Source organism: Chiroxiphia lanceolata, chromosome 7 (assembly GCF_009829145.1).
Source record: "Chiroxiphia lanceolata isolate bChiLan1 chromosome 7, bChiLan1.pri, whole genome shotgun sequence".
Lineage (NCBI taxonomy): Eukaryota > Metazoa > Chordata > Aves > Passeriformes > Pipridae > Chiroxiphia > Chiroxiphia lanceolata.
Genome location: NC_045643.1, coordinates 16,198,519 through 16,213,082, shown reverse-complemented (window position 1 = coordinate 16,213,082; position 14,564 = coordinate 16,198,519). Strand labels below are relative to the sequence as shown.

Below are 14,564 nucleotides of genomic sequence, written 5' to 3'. Positions count from 1 at the left end.
CTGATGTAACGCTGACAGTGCAGTGCAGCTTTAAATGCTTTGGTTGTGTATGTAGCATGGACTATGAGTATGTATTATTATAGTTTATTTTGTAGCAGAGAGTAGAAGGAGGTTCCAATAGTTTGCTTGAGCTGTAAACTGGAAGAGTGATATATAAGAAGCAAAGTGATAGCAGATGTGTGCTGCATGTCTTTCAAATGGACTGTTTAATGTGACCTTGAAAATAGTTTAGAACAGCCCTAAAGTTTGTTTTAAATATCTGTATAGAAAAAGGTGACAGCATTTCCTGGACCTTTTAAATTTTTTTTCAAGTTCATTCTATTTTGTAAAGTCACTGTTCACACACAAAAGTCTCATAAACACAGAGGTCCATTAAAATACATACCTCTAGAAGCTTCTTATTAAAATTTTCTCCTGACACTACAAAGAGTAGTGGAATTTTCAAAAGGATATGGCTCCACAAGAATTAAAACATACTTTAAATGTGGGGAACTTAAAACATTTTAGGACTGGGTTTCTGCAAAAAATTAAAATATGCCACTGCTAATTCAATTGTTCCCCTGTACTGCATAATGAAAATATCATTTGGGAACTAATTTAAAATTTTCACTGCACTTGCACTATACTAGAAAAAAATCCAACATGGAACTATCTCTGCTGAAGCTAAGTCTGCTGAAAACCACCTTCTTGCTTTAACTTACTTTCCTTCCCAGAGTGATCTCTGAATGCCATAGTGCTTTGTGAACAGCAGTCACTGTGAGCAATGTGCCAAGTGACATCAGTATCCCAACAAAATGCAAGATCAGGAGTTCAGCATGGCAGTGGTAGTGCCCTCATACCCAGGAACTTACTATGGGAACTGGCTGGTTTTGCTTATACTAGAGAATCTATAGGCATACTCCACCCTAAAAAAATAAAATATAATAAGGACCATATTTTGTGCCATAAATTGTTACCACCTGAATATTTAACAGGATCTATATTGCACAGATCCTGTCTTTCTAGGGAAATACGCCATATGCTGGAAAGTTGTGGAATTTTGCAAGTAATTTTTTTTCAGTAGCATTTTCTTTTGCTGGTTTTTATATGTTAAATTCTTGCACTTGTTCTTTGGCAGAGATCTGTAGGTAAACGCAATACAGTTCAAAGGCAATTCAGCAAGGAGATCTGGCAACCAATAGTATCTTTTTGTACACTATTAAACAAATTACCAGTATAATTTGGTACAGATTGTGGGTTTAATCCTTTCAAGTGAAACACTTATTCAGTTTATCCAGTCAGTTAACACTTAAGATTTCTTTTCTCCCTTCAGCTGACTGGTTAATCATACTGATTTTATTGTGTGGTTGACTGTGACAAGAAACAAATTAAAATCTCATCGGTTCACATGGATTACAGAAACATCAAAATAATCTACAGATGGTTTAAGATTTCTGGATTGAAAACAGTGAAGTAATTCCACATTTTCAGTTCCTTGGAAAAATCTCTTTAGACACCCCATAATTACAGGTCTCCAATATTCCTGCAGGGATAATGTAGGATAACTATCTAATAATAAAACGAAAACCATTATGGAATTACCTCATAACTACAAGAGGCCTTCTGCATCCTCAAAGGTTACATATAAGGCGGGATAGTCCTCTACATTTTACTCTTAAAAAGTCTCCACATTAATATCAATATGATGTAAGGAAAAAATACGGTATTTAAGCTTAAAAATTCTCAACTGTATATAGCTAATGCTTGCTCTGTTACTGCTCCATGGCTAATACCCACTCTGAAAAAACAGAACCCATCTTGCATAGGAAAAAAAATATCTTGCTGTTCCCTCCAGGTGGGTATAATAGTGAAGAAACTGCAGAACACAGAGCTGAATAAGCTACCTTGAATCTGCTCCCTGTGTTGAGGTATGAGCTGTCCTTGGGCAAACATACAGTCACATTTGGTCTGCAGGAGACAGTGCAAAGAAAGGCAGTACTGAAGGTGGGAGTTAGGAGCAGAGAGCAGTTATGCTGGAGTTGTAGGGACAGGAAAATCAATTAAACCCCCATAAAAATAGAGCATTATGTCTTTACATAATTTCATTTTTTTTCTTGAACAGAATTCCTCCTTCCAACTGTAGGTTCACCTGCTCTGCAGATGTATCAGCAAGTGAGGCTTCTACCAGTAAGTCTTGATTGATTGATCAGTTTACAAGGTTCAAGGGTATATAAGTAGACACAGAAGGGGTAGCACAAAGAAAGTATATTCTCATGATTGAGAAAATGGGGGGACTGGAGGAATAATTTTTTCTGACACCAGCAGTGAGTTTGTATATGACTCAGAGGCTCAATCAAGAACAAAGGTCATCATAGATGAATTCTGGGCAATCTGGCAAGTGGATTTTTTAGGTCAAATTTTTTCACTTTGTTTTTTTAAAAAGGTGCCTGGGTCAAAGTGAGGGTTCAAGTATGACCTCATTCTAGTAATGTATAAAGATGGATTAAGATTGGGCTAGAAAAGTCCTTTTGGTCTTCTGTGAAGGACCCTGTGTAGGGAAGGCAGATGGGATGCCTTGTCAATCACAGAATCACAGAATATGCTGAATTGGATCATTGAGTCCAGCTTCTGGCTCTGCACAGGACCATCCTCAAGAGTCACGCCATGTGCCTGAGGCTATCATCCAAAGGCTTCTTGAACTCTTGTCAGGCTTCCCTGGGGATCCTGTTCCATTGCCCAACTACCCTCTGCGGGAAGAACTTTTTTCTAATATCCAACCTAAACCTCCCCTGACGCAACTTCAGCCGCTCCTCATACGGCTTTCCTTCATGGCCCTTTACCATCTTCTTTGCCCTCCTTTGGACACTCTTTAATAGCTTAATATCTTTCTTATATTGTAGTGCCCAAAACTGCCACAATATTCAAGGTGAGGTGACACCAGTGCAGAGCAGAGCAGGAGAATCCCCTCCCTCAACTACCTGTGATACTGGGCCTGATGCCCCCCAGGACAGGGTTGTCCCTCCAGGCTGCCACGGCAGTGCTGACTCATGTTCCACTTGCCGTCGACCAGGACCCCCCAGGTCCCTTTCCATGGCACAGCTTTCCAGCATCTCATTCCCCAGTCTGTACCTACATCTGGAGTTGCCCCATCCCAGGTGCAGAATCTGGAACTTCCCCTTGTTGAACTTCATATGGTTGGTGACTGCCCAGTCCTTTAATGTGTCAAGGTCTCTCTGCAGGGCCTCCCTGCCTTGGAGGGAGTCAACAGCTCCTCTCAGTTTTGTATTGTCTGCAAACTTGTTTAGTATCCCTTCTAGTCCCATGTCCATGTCCAAGTAATTTATAGAGATGTTGAAGAGCTCAAGGCCTAAGATGGAGCAGAACCCCACTAGTGACAAGTTACCAGTCTGATATTAACCCATTCACTATTACCCTCTGTGCTCGACCCATGACACAATTGCTTGGATGAATCCCATCAGGCCACATAGATTTTTAGGGATCCAGCCCAAGCAGCAGGTCCTGCTTAATTTCAGGATCAACTTTTACAGGATTCTGGGCTAAGGGGTGCAGAGCATTACAGGCCTGATCCTCCCCAGGGGTAGCCTTAAGCCCAAATGTGAATAAGGATTTTCATATACACAACTTGGCGACAGAAAGCAATTTTTTTTTAATTCAGGTGCTGACTCAGGCATAACGTATGCACTTGGAAATGAAATGTTTTTCATTTATTGATTGCCCAAAATAAGATTGTGCCAGGGCCACAGAAATGCTGAAAGTTCATAGGTATATTTCTGTGCCAAATACAAAAGTGCCCAGTGCTGGTGGACCAGGAAAATACCTTTCTTCACTTGGATGTACAAAATTAGTAAATGCTTTCAGAATGTGGCAGTGTTACTGTACTTGTACTCCTGTTCTCAGTTCTGTGGCATGAGGATGATACAAAAACATCTGCTGCAGCATTTTTGGTAGATTATAGGGTGTTAGACTAGCAGAAGTACCACGTAAACATATAAAATGAAACTATTCATTATCAAAATTAGAGCTAGGAGCAGACTGAGTATGATGTATGACCACATACTGAGCAAGAAAATACAAATACATGTTGAATAAACAGTGCCAGCTGAGCTTCATTATCTGTACGAAAAATAGTATCCTGTCAAATAGTTTTAAGACATATACAGGATTAAGCTAAATCAAGAATCAATGGGCAATTTTCATTTTAGAATTTCCTTAGCTTTTCCTTCCCTTTAAAACCTTTTCAGTTCTGTTAATGTGTTTTGATTGAGTAAATACGTACAGGGTTTTTCTGCTAGTGCAGTGTAATATGAATTGCATCCTGAATTAGTTGCATCATTTCACAAGCTTTCAATTCAGAGTCTATATGTAATCAGACTTGATTTTTCAGCCCCCTCTAGAGTAAGCAGAAAGCTCTGACAGCCTTTCATTTTGCCTTAGATGTCTGAGGTAATGTGCTCCTCCTTTTGCCTTTTTATTGGACTTCCTGTTACTCTGAACCTTTAAGGATGTTTATGGAAGTATTGAGAAAAACTAAATTGAGACATGATAAATTATTAAAGAAGTGTTCGTTTTATAAAAACAATCCTTAAGATGCTTTCACATGAAAACCCTACTTCAGAAAAAAAGCCAATCAATCCTATTGTTATCCGGCAACCAGGGATAATATTGATATTGATACTAAAGTGTAGCTTTAGAAACTTTGTGGCTGATGTTTTACTTGCTGTAACTGCAAAAGGAGTCTCTGGAAGAAGTGCTACAAGGTTTAGCCAGTTGTATGTTCACCACTCTTGCAAGAGAATCAAGTCATATTGTTTACATGAGGATGGACCGGCTCCTGCTGCCTCCCTCACACAGTGCTCTCTACTAACTCTATTTTCTTTACAGTTTTGTATCTTTTTACACTGGTGCCTTCCCTCTGGGGTCCTTGAACTGCTCCTTGTTCCTATATCTATAATCTCACTTCTGTCTTCAGTTTTAGTTTTATTATTTTGCATAATTCTCACAATTTAGTGAGTTTCTCAGTAGTCTAAGCCAAACACATGCAGCTCAAACCTAGCCCTTGGGTCACAGACAGCTGAGCCCATAGGAGAATAATAACATATGATGAAAGCCCACTGCCATTTCCCCCCTGCCCCCAGCCATCTCTAATCTTACACTTCAGCCCACCACCACATTTACTCCCCAGCTGAGCTCTCACAGGTAGGTTATGCAAGTGCTGTGAAAGGCAATACCATCTCAGCAGACCTGCCAGAGTTCATGAATGTGTAATTCCAGCGGTCTCCCGGAGCGTGTCTGGGCTGCTTTGTTGGTTGCATGTAAAACACTAGAATTCAGCTGCAGCAAGGACCCAACAAACAGCAATAAATCAATATCTCCTAATGGGAAGCTAAGGGTTGGGGAACTTAGTCTTCTGTTTCTATGGTAGCAGATTTTGATTTCAGACAGTGGCATTGAACTGCCAAGAAAAGGGCAACCATTTCCCTATCAGTTTACACTTGTAATTCATTATTCATTATGCAGAATTAGAGAGCTTAATTGAAGGTCTTTGAGAGAAGACTCAAGCAATACACCACAGCAGTTTGGTAGCTAAGATGCTGTTGATTCTTTCCAAGTGAAATACACCTCAATCTAAAAAAAAAGCAATTTGACAGCTTTTTTTTTTTTTAAGCATGTTAATTTGTTTGAAAGAACATTATAAAAAGAATTGAACATGGGCTTGATGTCTGGAAGTTACACATGATACAAAGCTTTCTATGATTATCATTACTAATGCCATAATATGTTTGCTGCTGCAACCAAAAACTTTGTTAAACAGGTTGGTGATGGAGGAAGACTAGTTCCAGTGCCCAGCCTCAGTGAAGCTGATAAATACCAACCTCTGAGCCTTGTGATTAAAAAAAGAAAATGCTTGCTTTCAAAAAAGTCTAAATTTGCTTCAACACCTTTCACGTTAAAAGACATTCTTGAAGGGGAGAAAGAAATTTCTGCAGGTAAGACTTTTATCTTTAAGTGGAAAAATGCATGTTTTCTAGTAAATACAGAACTGTAGACATAGTTTAAACTGTGCAGGTAGTATGATGGTTCTTTAATGAATGGGTAATATTTTTCTTGCTTAATTATGTAATAAATATTTAGGAAAAAAAGGACTTTCTGTAAAAAGAGTAAAAAAAAAAGAAAGTTAATTATACTAAAAAACCTTGTTATTTTCTGAACTAGTTTGAAAGACAAATTCAGTTAAGCCTTGATTTTTCACAAACCACAATTTCCTGACAATTGTACTGATGCATGTTGATTAATTGCTACTTAAAATTTGTTTTTAATGTACACCTTTCTCTGTATACTCATTTTAAGTGTGTAAGAATGGCCTCACTTTTACAGCTGTTCCATGTTAGTAGTCTCTTGTGCTGAACTGGGCTCTGCACAGGCAGAAGCATTTGACAAGAGCTATCTTACTGTAATTGGATTTCTGTAAGATTTTTTCCACATTTGTAATCTCTTTGGTGTATTTAAAGAGCTTAACTGTGTTTAAATTGCCTTTGCTATGCAATAACATTAATTTTTGAGGAGATTCTATGAGAATTAGGAGGTTTGAAACTGACATATGCTGCCTATATTTCCCTCTACCTTCCTTTGAAAAGTGTATCATTCTTGTCTACGTTGTTTTCTCAAAATAGTTTGTTTTATTTTTTTGAGAAGATGTCAATTTTGACAAAAATATTGATGCTACTAATTGCATAAGAAATGCATTAATTATAAACTCTACTAAGACAAACCATTATGAGCACAAGAAGACAGAAATGCCATCTGACACCACAAAGTGGGGATTCCAGAATTCAAGCATTATGAAAAAAATTGTAATCTCACTAATCCTACTGATCTTACATTCAGGAAAATTCAGCTGGCTTGTCCTGAATGAAAAAATTTGAAAAATCTCATTAAAAAATCTGAGAAAAAGGTTACAAAATATCATTAAAAAAATCTAACAAAAGCTTACTAGTCTTTTCTGTTAAGGTTAAACATCATGTGCAGAAAGTATTGTCCCTTAATGTAAGCAAAGAGCTTTGTAATTTAATTTCCTTTTTTATGTGACAAAGACAAGTGTTTGTAATCTGTTTATAATTATGAAAAATATATGACTCTTTTTTTTATTAGAAATAAAGACAAACAGGATTCGTAGTAGGTGACTTCATAATGTCAGTTTATCCTAAAAGCTTCAAAGGATTAAAACCAAAAAAAGGAGTAAAACTCAGATTCCTAAATGTGTTTGGAAGTCTAATCCCTGTATTTATTTTAACTTGGCAGGCAATGCGTTTCCTGTTAGTGTAACAGAAATGTATTTAAGTTTATAAAGACAGCATTATAGAAGTGCTTTGGTACCTACCTTTTGATTGTACAGTAATTCAAGGCAAACTTCAAGTGAGTCAGAATTAATCTATTGTTTTCTTTAAAAATAAACTGATGTAGTCCCTGGAATCATTAGGCATATATGGAAACTGTGGTAAGTCTTTCTACATGTGACATGTCAGGTAAAAGGCAGAGTTAATGTCACTGGCACACCCATGTCTCATTTACATATTGCAAAAATGAAGAAAAGTTGGTGTCCTCTGTACTGCATCTAGATTCAATACAGAATTCCCTAATATTTTTTACACACAGTGGCTTTCACTTTATTAATAATTTTAATATTCTGTGTGGCTTCTACTGAGTCATTTTGGGTTTCAGAGCCTCTATTATTAAAGCCACAGCACACGACATGTATAGTTTGTATGTACCTACAGCATAACTACAGGTAGAAGTACTTTAGGAGAATGACAGTAAGCACAGAAATTTAGGGATAGCCCTAATCACCATTTCATGCCCAGGACGTGTCACATGCAGGACCATGGGCACAACTCTGCCAGAGAGAGGCACAGAAACCCTCTGACTCCTGCGTGCTCTCTTTCCATCAGTCAGCAGCAGCAACACCAAGAAGTGCCCAACGTGTCTCTGAATTTCACATCAGAATGGTTAAGCACAGTAGGAATGGTACCATTTATTCTTGCTCTGTGAAAATACTGTGTTCAGACTTTTCATCACCCAACGATTTTCTTCTTTTACTCAGGTGTCTCATCTTACCAGTTGCTCAACTATGAAGACAAATCTGATGTTTCGCTTAATGGTAGAAGAGGAAATCAGATAATGAATGATGTTGGTTTTGATGTTGCTGGATCAGATTCTGTTGCCTTTAAAGCTTCATTTGGCATAGTGACCAAACACGAGGTTGAAGTACCAAGATTACTTAAAGAACTTACTACAAGGTTATATTATATATTTTGATTTCTGGTTCCATAATTATATTTCATACAGTTAGATTGAAAGTCTGAAATGCTTAGGTTTTTATTATTTTTAGTCAACCAATAGCAGTCACCATCTAATATTTTCAAGGGTCTCAAGTTGGATCACTGGGATTAGACATATGACCTTCTGTATAATACAGACTGTACAAATTTTCTGAATTCTTGTTTGAATTACAGTGAATCTCTCAGAAAAAAATATAAATTCAGAAAGGAAGAGTCCATCCAGGCTCCAATCTATGTTATATCATAATATTGAAAATTTGAAATCTACTTTGAATGACAATACCCAGCTCCGGGTTTCAGAAACAGGATTTCTTTGCCCTTAATGAACTAGGAACCATATATATTAGGGCCAATGTAGGTACTTTGAGGTTTTATGGAGTTATTACACAGCCTTTTCTTTGAAAAGCAGAATAGGTTTATCTACTTGAATTTTTCATAACCTACTGTGACTTTTCTCTAAATCCAGTTTGTTTTACCAGCATTTCTTGTGGAGCTGTGGACACTGAAAATGAACTTGGTGTTCCCATGGTGCTAGCAAAAATGTCAAATGTAGAAATATGATGTGACTAATTCTAGGTGTAATTCTTTATTTTTTATTTCAAAGATTGTCCTTTGGTCACAGTATCATCCCAGTGAATCCCACTGTTGCATCCCAGTAAATGATTTGCTACACATGATGGAACATTTGGTATTTTCAAACATATATTGTTTTCCTGTAGTTATTTATCAAACAGTACATTTTATTTTGTATCTATAGAGTCTCTTGTTCTGTACCTACCTTTTCCTAGTTTATTTGTAAGCTCCAAACATTATCATTAATAACTGGGAGTGGGGAAAGAGGATCTAGATAAAAAGATTCAGTCTTATAAGACTAACAACCAATGCTTGTAGAAATTCTCCTACAAACACTTGTTTCATGATTGTTCAGTGTTTATAAGTGATACAGGATTTTTTTTTCAGTTATAGGCGCTAAAATCAGTCACATGGATCAACTTCGAACTTTCCAGGGTGTCCCAGACACCCTCTCTAATTTGTACATTATTGTACAAATTTCCTTGAATTTTTTAGTGCTTCTGTTCCCAAACACTGAAAACCAATATTAAGTTTCCAGAGATCTCCTCAGCCAGTTGTTTTACTGCTGTGAAACAGACATTATGGTGATTTATTTACTGATTCGAAGTTACTAAGTCTATTAGCTGCTTTGTAGATTGTTAATCAGGTCTGAATTTCCTTCCTGCCTCTCTCTTTTTTTTTTTTAGGAAAATAAACTTTGATCATTGTCTAGTCCATCAATTAAGAAAAAGTAGGATGGAAATTTTATGCGTGGTCATGGAAAGTATTCGAACTACAAGGCAGTGCTCGTTAACTGCCCATACTGGAATGCGTGGAGAGACAATGAGGGTAAGTATGTTTGACAGAGTTCTGTTACTTATATGATCAAGCATAAAAAGCTCATTTGTATAAATTTTATGGTTGGATTTAATTGCATTTTTATTATGTAAGCTCAGAAAAAAATCTGAAGTAAATCAGTATTATTGTACTAATGTAAAGTGATTTAAAAGTTGGTCTTTTGTTAGCAATGCTTATGTGACTGAGGGATGAGAAATGCATGAAAGGATGTCTTGACAATGAGCCATTGCTTGGGTGAAGCCTCAGCAAAAATGTGGAATTTACATCTTATTAGTTTGACTTTCTAATAAATGTGTAACCTATCTTTCATTATTATAATAATCTTCTATAACACATTGGAACTTCAGGTTGTTATTATTTTAAGGGTCACCATCTTACTGCCTGTCTTATGTCCTTCCTCCCTCTCCCCCTCTATGTGTTTGAATAATTGAACCTACAAATCTTATGACTTTGCCCATTACTAGTATTTATAAATCATTCACATAATTTTCAATGAGCTGAATTTTCAAGTTAAGTTACTATCTCTGTATCGAACTTTATTAAAATACAAATATGTTAATAGAAAACTCTTTAGCTGTGAAATTTGATCTTCAGTTTCAAAGTTTCCTTCTGGCATTATAATCCTCAATATATGCAGTTTGAGATGCTATTTTGTTTATTTTTTCATTGCAAATTGTAACTTTTTTTCTTTTGATGCTTTTCTAAATTATAGTTTCAGATTATTGAAGATCAGAATTGTAAAGGGCGGGACAAAGCCATTGTTTTTCCCGCGCATACAACTATTGCTTTTAGCGTATTTGAACTCTATATTCATTTGGATGGTAATTTTGGTAAGTGATGTGAATTACTGTCATTACTACTATTACTTATAATTATTTAAGATTTTAAGATAGTTTTACTACTCTTGATATACATAAGCCTTGATCCCCTACAATGGTGTGCTTTAATGTTATGTGCATAAGTATTCTGACCTTCTAAGAGAAACAGTGCTTGGAAAGATAAACAAGGCAGGTGCTAGAAAACAGTCTGCTGTGGAAACATTTTTTAACAGTTCATATGATTTTGCATTTCTTTTTAATCCTGCAGTTGTATTGCCTAAAAAAATTACCCATTTATATTTCAAGCCTTGAAGGAACAGGCTTATGAGACTATCTGATCAGTTTTGCATAAAGTAGGCAAGTAAAAAGACCCAAGTAAAAAAAAAAGTGTACAAAACTTCTAAACTAATGTAACATTTTTCTCTGTTGGGCCTTTAATTTCAGTCTGATACGTCATTACCACATATGGATATCTGAAGATCTTTAGGAGGGAATAATCATGGTTATTGGAAACTAACAAAAAAATTTGCGTAGCTTATATTTCAGTTTAAAGGTTTTCATTCAAGTTATGGATAGAATCATAGATGATACTTATTTTTTTTTTACCAAAAGGTTTTAGTAGTTGATTGGAAGAGGTGACTACAGAACTCACAGCCTTGCTTATTATTTTTCATTTTTGGTTTCAAATAAGACCACAGAAATGCTTCTCCTTTAGAATTAGGGCTTCCATTTATATGATACTGACTTAGTCCCTTAACATGGCCAGAATTTGTGTGTGAACCAAAGCAAGCTCTGATGATGTTACTTGGAAGCCACTAACATTTAAAAATTCCTATTGAAACAGTGTCACTTGATTCTATGGGTTATTACAGTGTGCAGACTTGTATTAAAAAGTTGTACTAGCCATTAAAAATATTAGCAAAGCTGAATTTAATCACTGTTAGCTTTATTGATGAGAACGCATATTAAATTCTGTTGTGCAACTCTGGGGTTTGTATTTTGTTCTTTTAAAAATATATTTTTCATTTTTACAGAACTCTGTGTGACTCCAATTGCAAAAGGAGGATTTGAAAAAGAGAAATCTGGACCATCTTCGCTGACCAAACTAAGGAGATTAAAGAACAATCTATTTCATCGAAGTATGACTTCATATATAAATATATAATGTCTTAATGCATGAAAAGTGTATTTTTGTTTCTTTAATTTCTGTACAAGATAAATGTTTAAAGAAAGAAATTTTGATGGGAAATGTACCTCTCAATTTCTAGTGTATTGAAATGATTGTGAAGTTATTAAAATTTATGTTTGAGAATCTGGCTCGTTCAGAAATAACAAATCTGTGGTATTGCTGTTCATTAAAACTGTAAAGATCCTAAAGTAAAAATTATGGCTGTTGATAAACTGGTATGGAATAACTATACAACTTCAGTTAATGTCGAACCTATTTCCTTGTTTGACATTTACAGCTCGTGTTATGCAATACAAGTTATAATCTACAGTAATATTTGAGGGCAAATGCTCTAAGTTTAAATACCAAACAATATTAATTTAAATATTTGAATGTACTTCTTAGGCTGTATGTTCACATGGCAGGCACATGGGCAAGATACCATCATAGTTCTCTTTACTCTTTCTAATATGAACAACATCCAACAAAACTGAGTATCACTGTATGCAGCTATATTTCTTCAGACCAAGATCTTATACGTGTAGTAGTCCTTGGTCCAAGTACTTTGGAAATCTGCAAATCTGAGTGCAAAGATAAATGCTGAGCAGTAAACATGTCTGTCTAAAAGCTGGTCTGTATAGGTGTCCTCGCTCCGTTGTATCCCATTCTCAACCAGAGGACTTCTATGGACCAAGCCTTCAGTGCTGCTTCAGTTGAGACTAAGGGAAAAAACTTCAGTGGGTATGACACATCTCTGTAGCTGTAGCTGCCTAAAAGTTTGTCATTCAATCTAAACTAGTCAATCACTGAAGAGAGAGGGAAAAGGTAGGTAGTTCCAAAATGGAACTCCCCGGCATATTTGGGTGCTTAGAAATCTGTTAGGAGGTCAACAGGGAGTCTTCCAAGGTTTCTAAACCTGTTAAGTATTGGTGGGATTTTTTTTGTAAATAATAGGAAAGAAAAGCGAATTTACTATGTTTAGAATATAAAGCTAGAAATGCAAAAAATAAAAGCAGGGAAGTACACAGCTGTGATTTGACTTTGCACCAATTTCTCAGAAGCTTGACTCATGCCTATCTTTTAGGTATATTTCTAAAAATATAATTATATAGGTTATATAAAAAAATTCTGGCTTTTGTGAGTGTCTTATGTGAAGTTAAAGAAAAATTTTCAACACACAGGGTTTTTGATGGGAAGTAATCTATATGGCATGCCTAGAATGGTTTTGTGAACCAGTTGTTATTTCTATAATTAAGCTAACGTTTTTTTAAACGACATTTCATAATGTAATAACAAATCGTTGCTTCTTTTTCTTGTGCATTCTTTTCCAGATAAAGGAGTAGTGGAAATCATTGCTAACTCTGATCCTTACTTGGAGGACCTTTTTACAGATTATTATGATAAAGCTGCGAGCATGACTGATCTCTCTACAAGCTATCTCAGAGAAGGTTCTCATATCCGAATTAATTTACTTAATAACAACATCCCCAAAGGTCCTTGTGTCCTCTGTGGAATGGGAAGTTCTAAAAGGGAGACAGTCTATGGATGCCTAGAGTGTTCTTTTAATGGACAGAAGTACGTACGACTGCATGCTGTGCCCTGTTTTGACCTCTGGCATAAGAGACTAAAGTAACCAAGCTAGGTAAGTGCCTGTTGTCACTGACATAGGCAGAACTGTGCCACAAACTTTTCAGAGTTAGTAAATATGACTCAAATGGTAAAATGCAAAATAGTGAAAGTGCAAAACATTTTATTACACTCTTCAAATTCTTTGCTTCAGTCAATGACCTTTTACTTTAAAACACCCTCATGCATTCCCTGACATTTTTTCTTTCTAGAGCCTTCTCATGATAATGAAAAATTTACTTTTAAACTGTATTTTCATAATGTCAAAATATATGCTAAAAGTTACTTGGTTTACACAAACTTGTTGTTAAACCCCCAAAATGTTGCCTTTCTCTACACTGGCACATGATGGCTAAATTAGAATATTTGTTAATAATTTAGTGTTCTCATGAATGATTAATTGAAGTATCAGATTAAAAAGCATGCTAAAACTTAGCTCAGCCCAATGTTCCATTTACAAAAGGGAACAACAGAAACTACAGATAGGAGTTTCATATTAGGATGCCTTTGCCGTATTGTCAAGTTTGTTTAGATCACAAAAAAAGTACCAGCCAGTCCACCTTCTGCATTTGGATTTTACGACTTTTACATGTTCAGGGAAAAATTGCTTAGCTGAAAATATTTGGAAATTTATGAAAATAACAGAACTACACACTCCAACGAGACTTCAGGGGTGAAGGTCTCTAGCTGGCGTTCTCAACCACAGAAAATTAAGCCTGTTGAGAACAGGAACACGTGAGGGCACCAGAGTTTTGTCCAGTCTGGGACTGGGCATGCTGTTGGGTAGGGTGCTGTTGACCCTCTCACTATGCTATTTTAAACTGGCAAAGCAAAAAACATTTTTCTACCTTTTAAAGTTATTTTAAGGATAACCCAGGTATGGAAGATTTTTCAGTGGTGCTGCCACTTTCACTGTGTACAACTGATTATTACATGTTGAAATGAATACAGCCATTGCTTTTCATGGGAGAAGAGCAAAACATGTTACCCAAGTGTTGTGGTGACATCTGCATAAGCAAAACAGTTAATGAGATCCACATACTTTCTATTAACTATTGCTACTTCTTTGCATTTTTCCAGAAGCAGGGAAACCAGAATGATGCTCAAATAATTACTTATGTTCATATATAGTATCTCCCATCATCTTCAATCTCATCTAAGGAAATTATGATAGTGTAGATTTTTAACTTGGTGCTGCTGAATAAA

General features: G+C 36.1%; 1 protein-coding gene across 1 annotated transcript; it reads left to right on the top strand.

Annotated features, from left to right (window-relative positions):
* Nucleotides 1-5,750: 5,750 nt before the first annotated feature.
* PJVK (pejvakin) lies at nucleotides 5,751-13,566 on the top strand. Its single transcript, XM_032693781.1, has 6 exons — nucleotides 5,751-5,987; nucleotides 8,099-8,294; nucleotides 9,596-9,737; nucleotides 10,459-10,576; nucleotides 11,599-11,703; nucleotides 13,064-13,566. Exons 1-6 carry the CDS (start codon nucleotides 5,777-5,779, stop codon nucleotides 13,363-13,365), a joined length of 1,074 nt encoding a protein of 357 aa, XP_032549672.1. The 5' UTR covers nucleotides 5,751-5,776; the 3' UTR covers nucleotides 13,366-13,566.
* The last annotated feature ends 998 nt before the right edge of the window (nucleotides 13,567-14,564 follow it).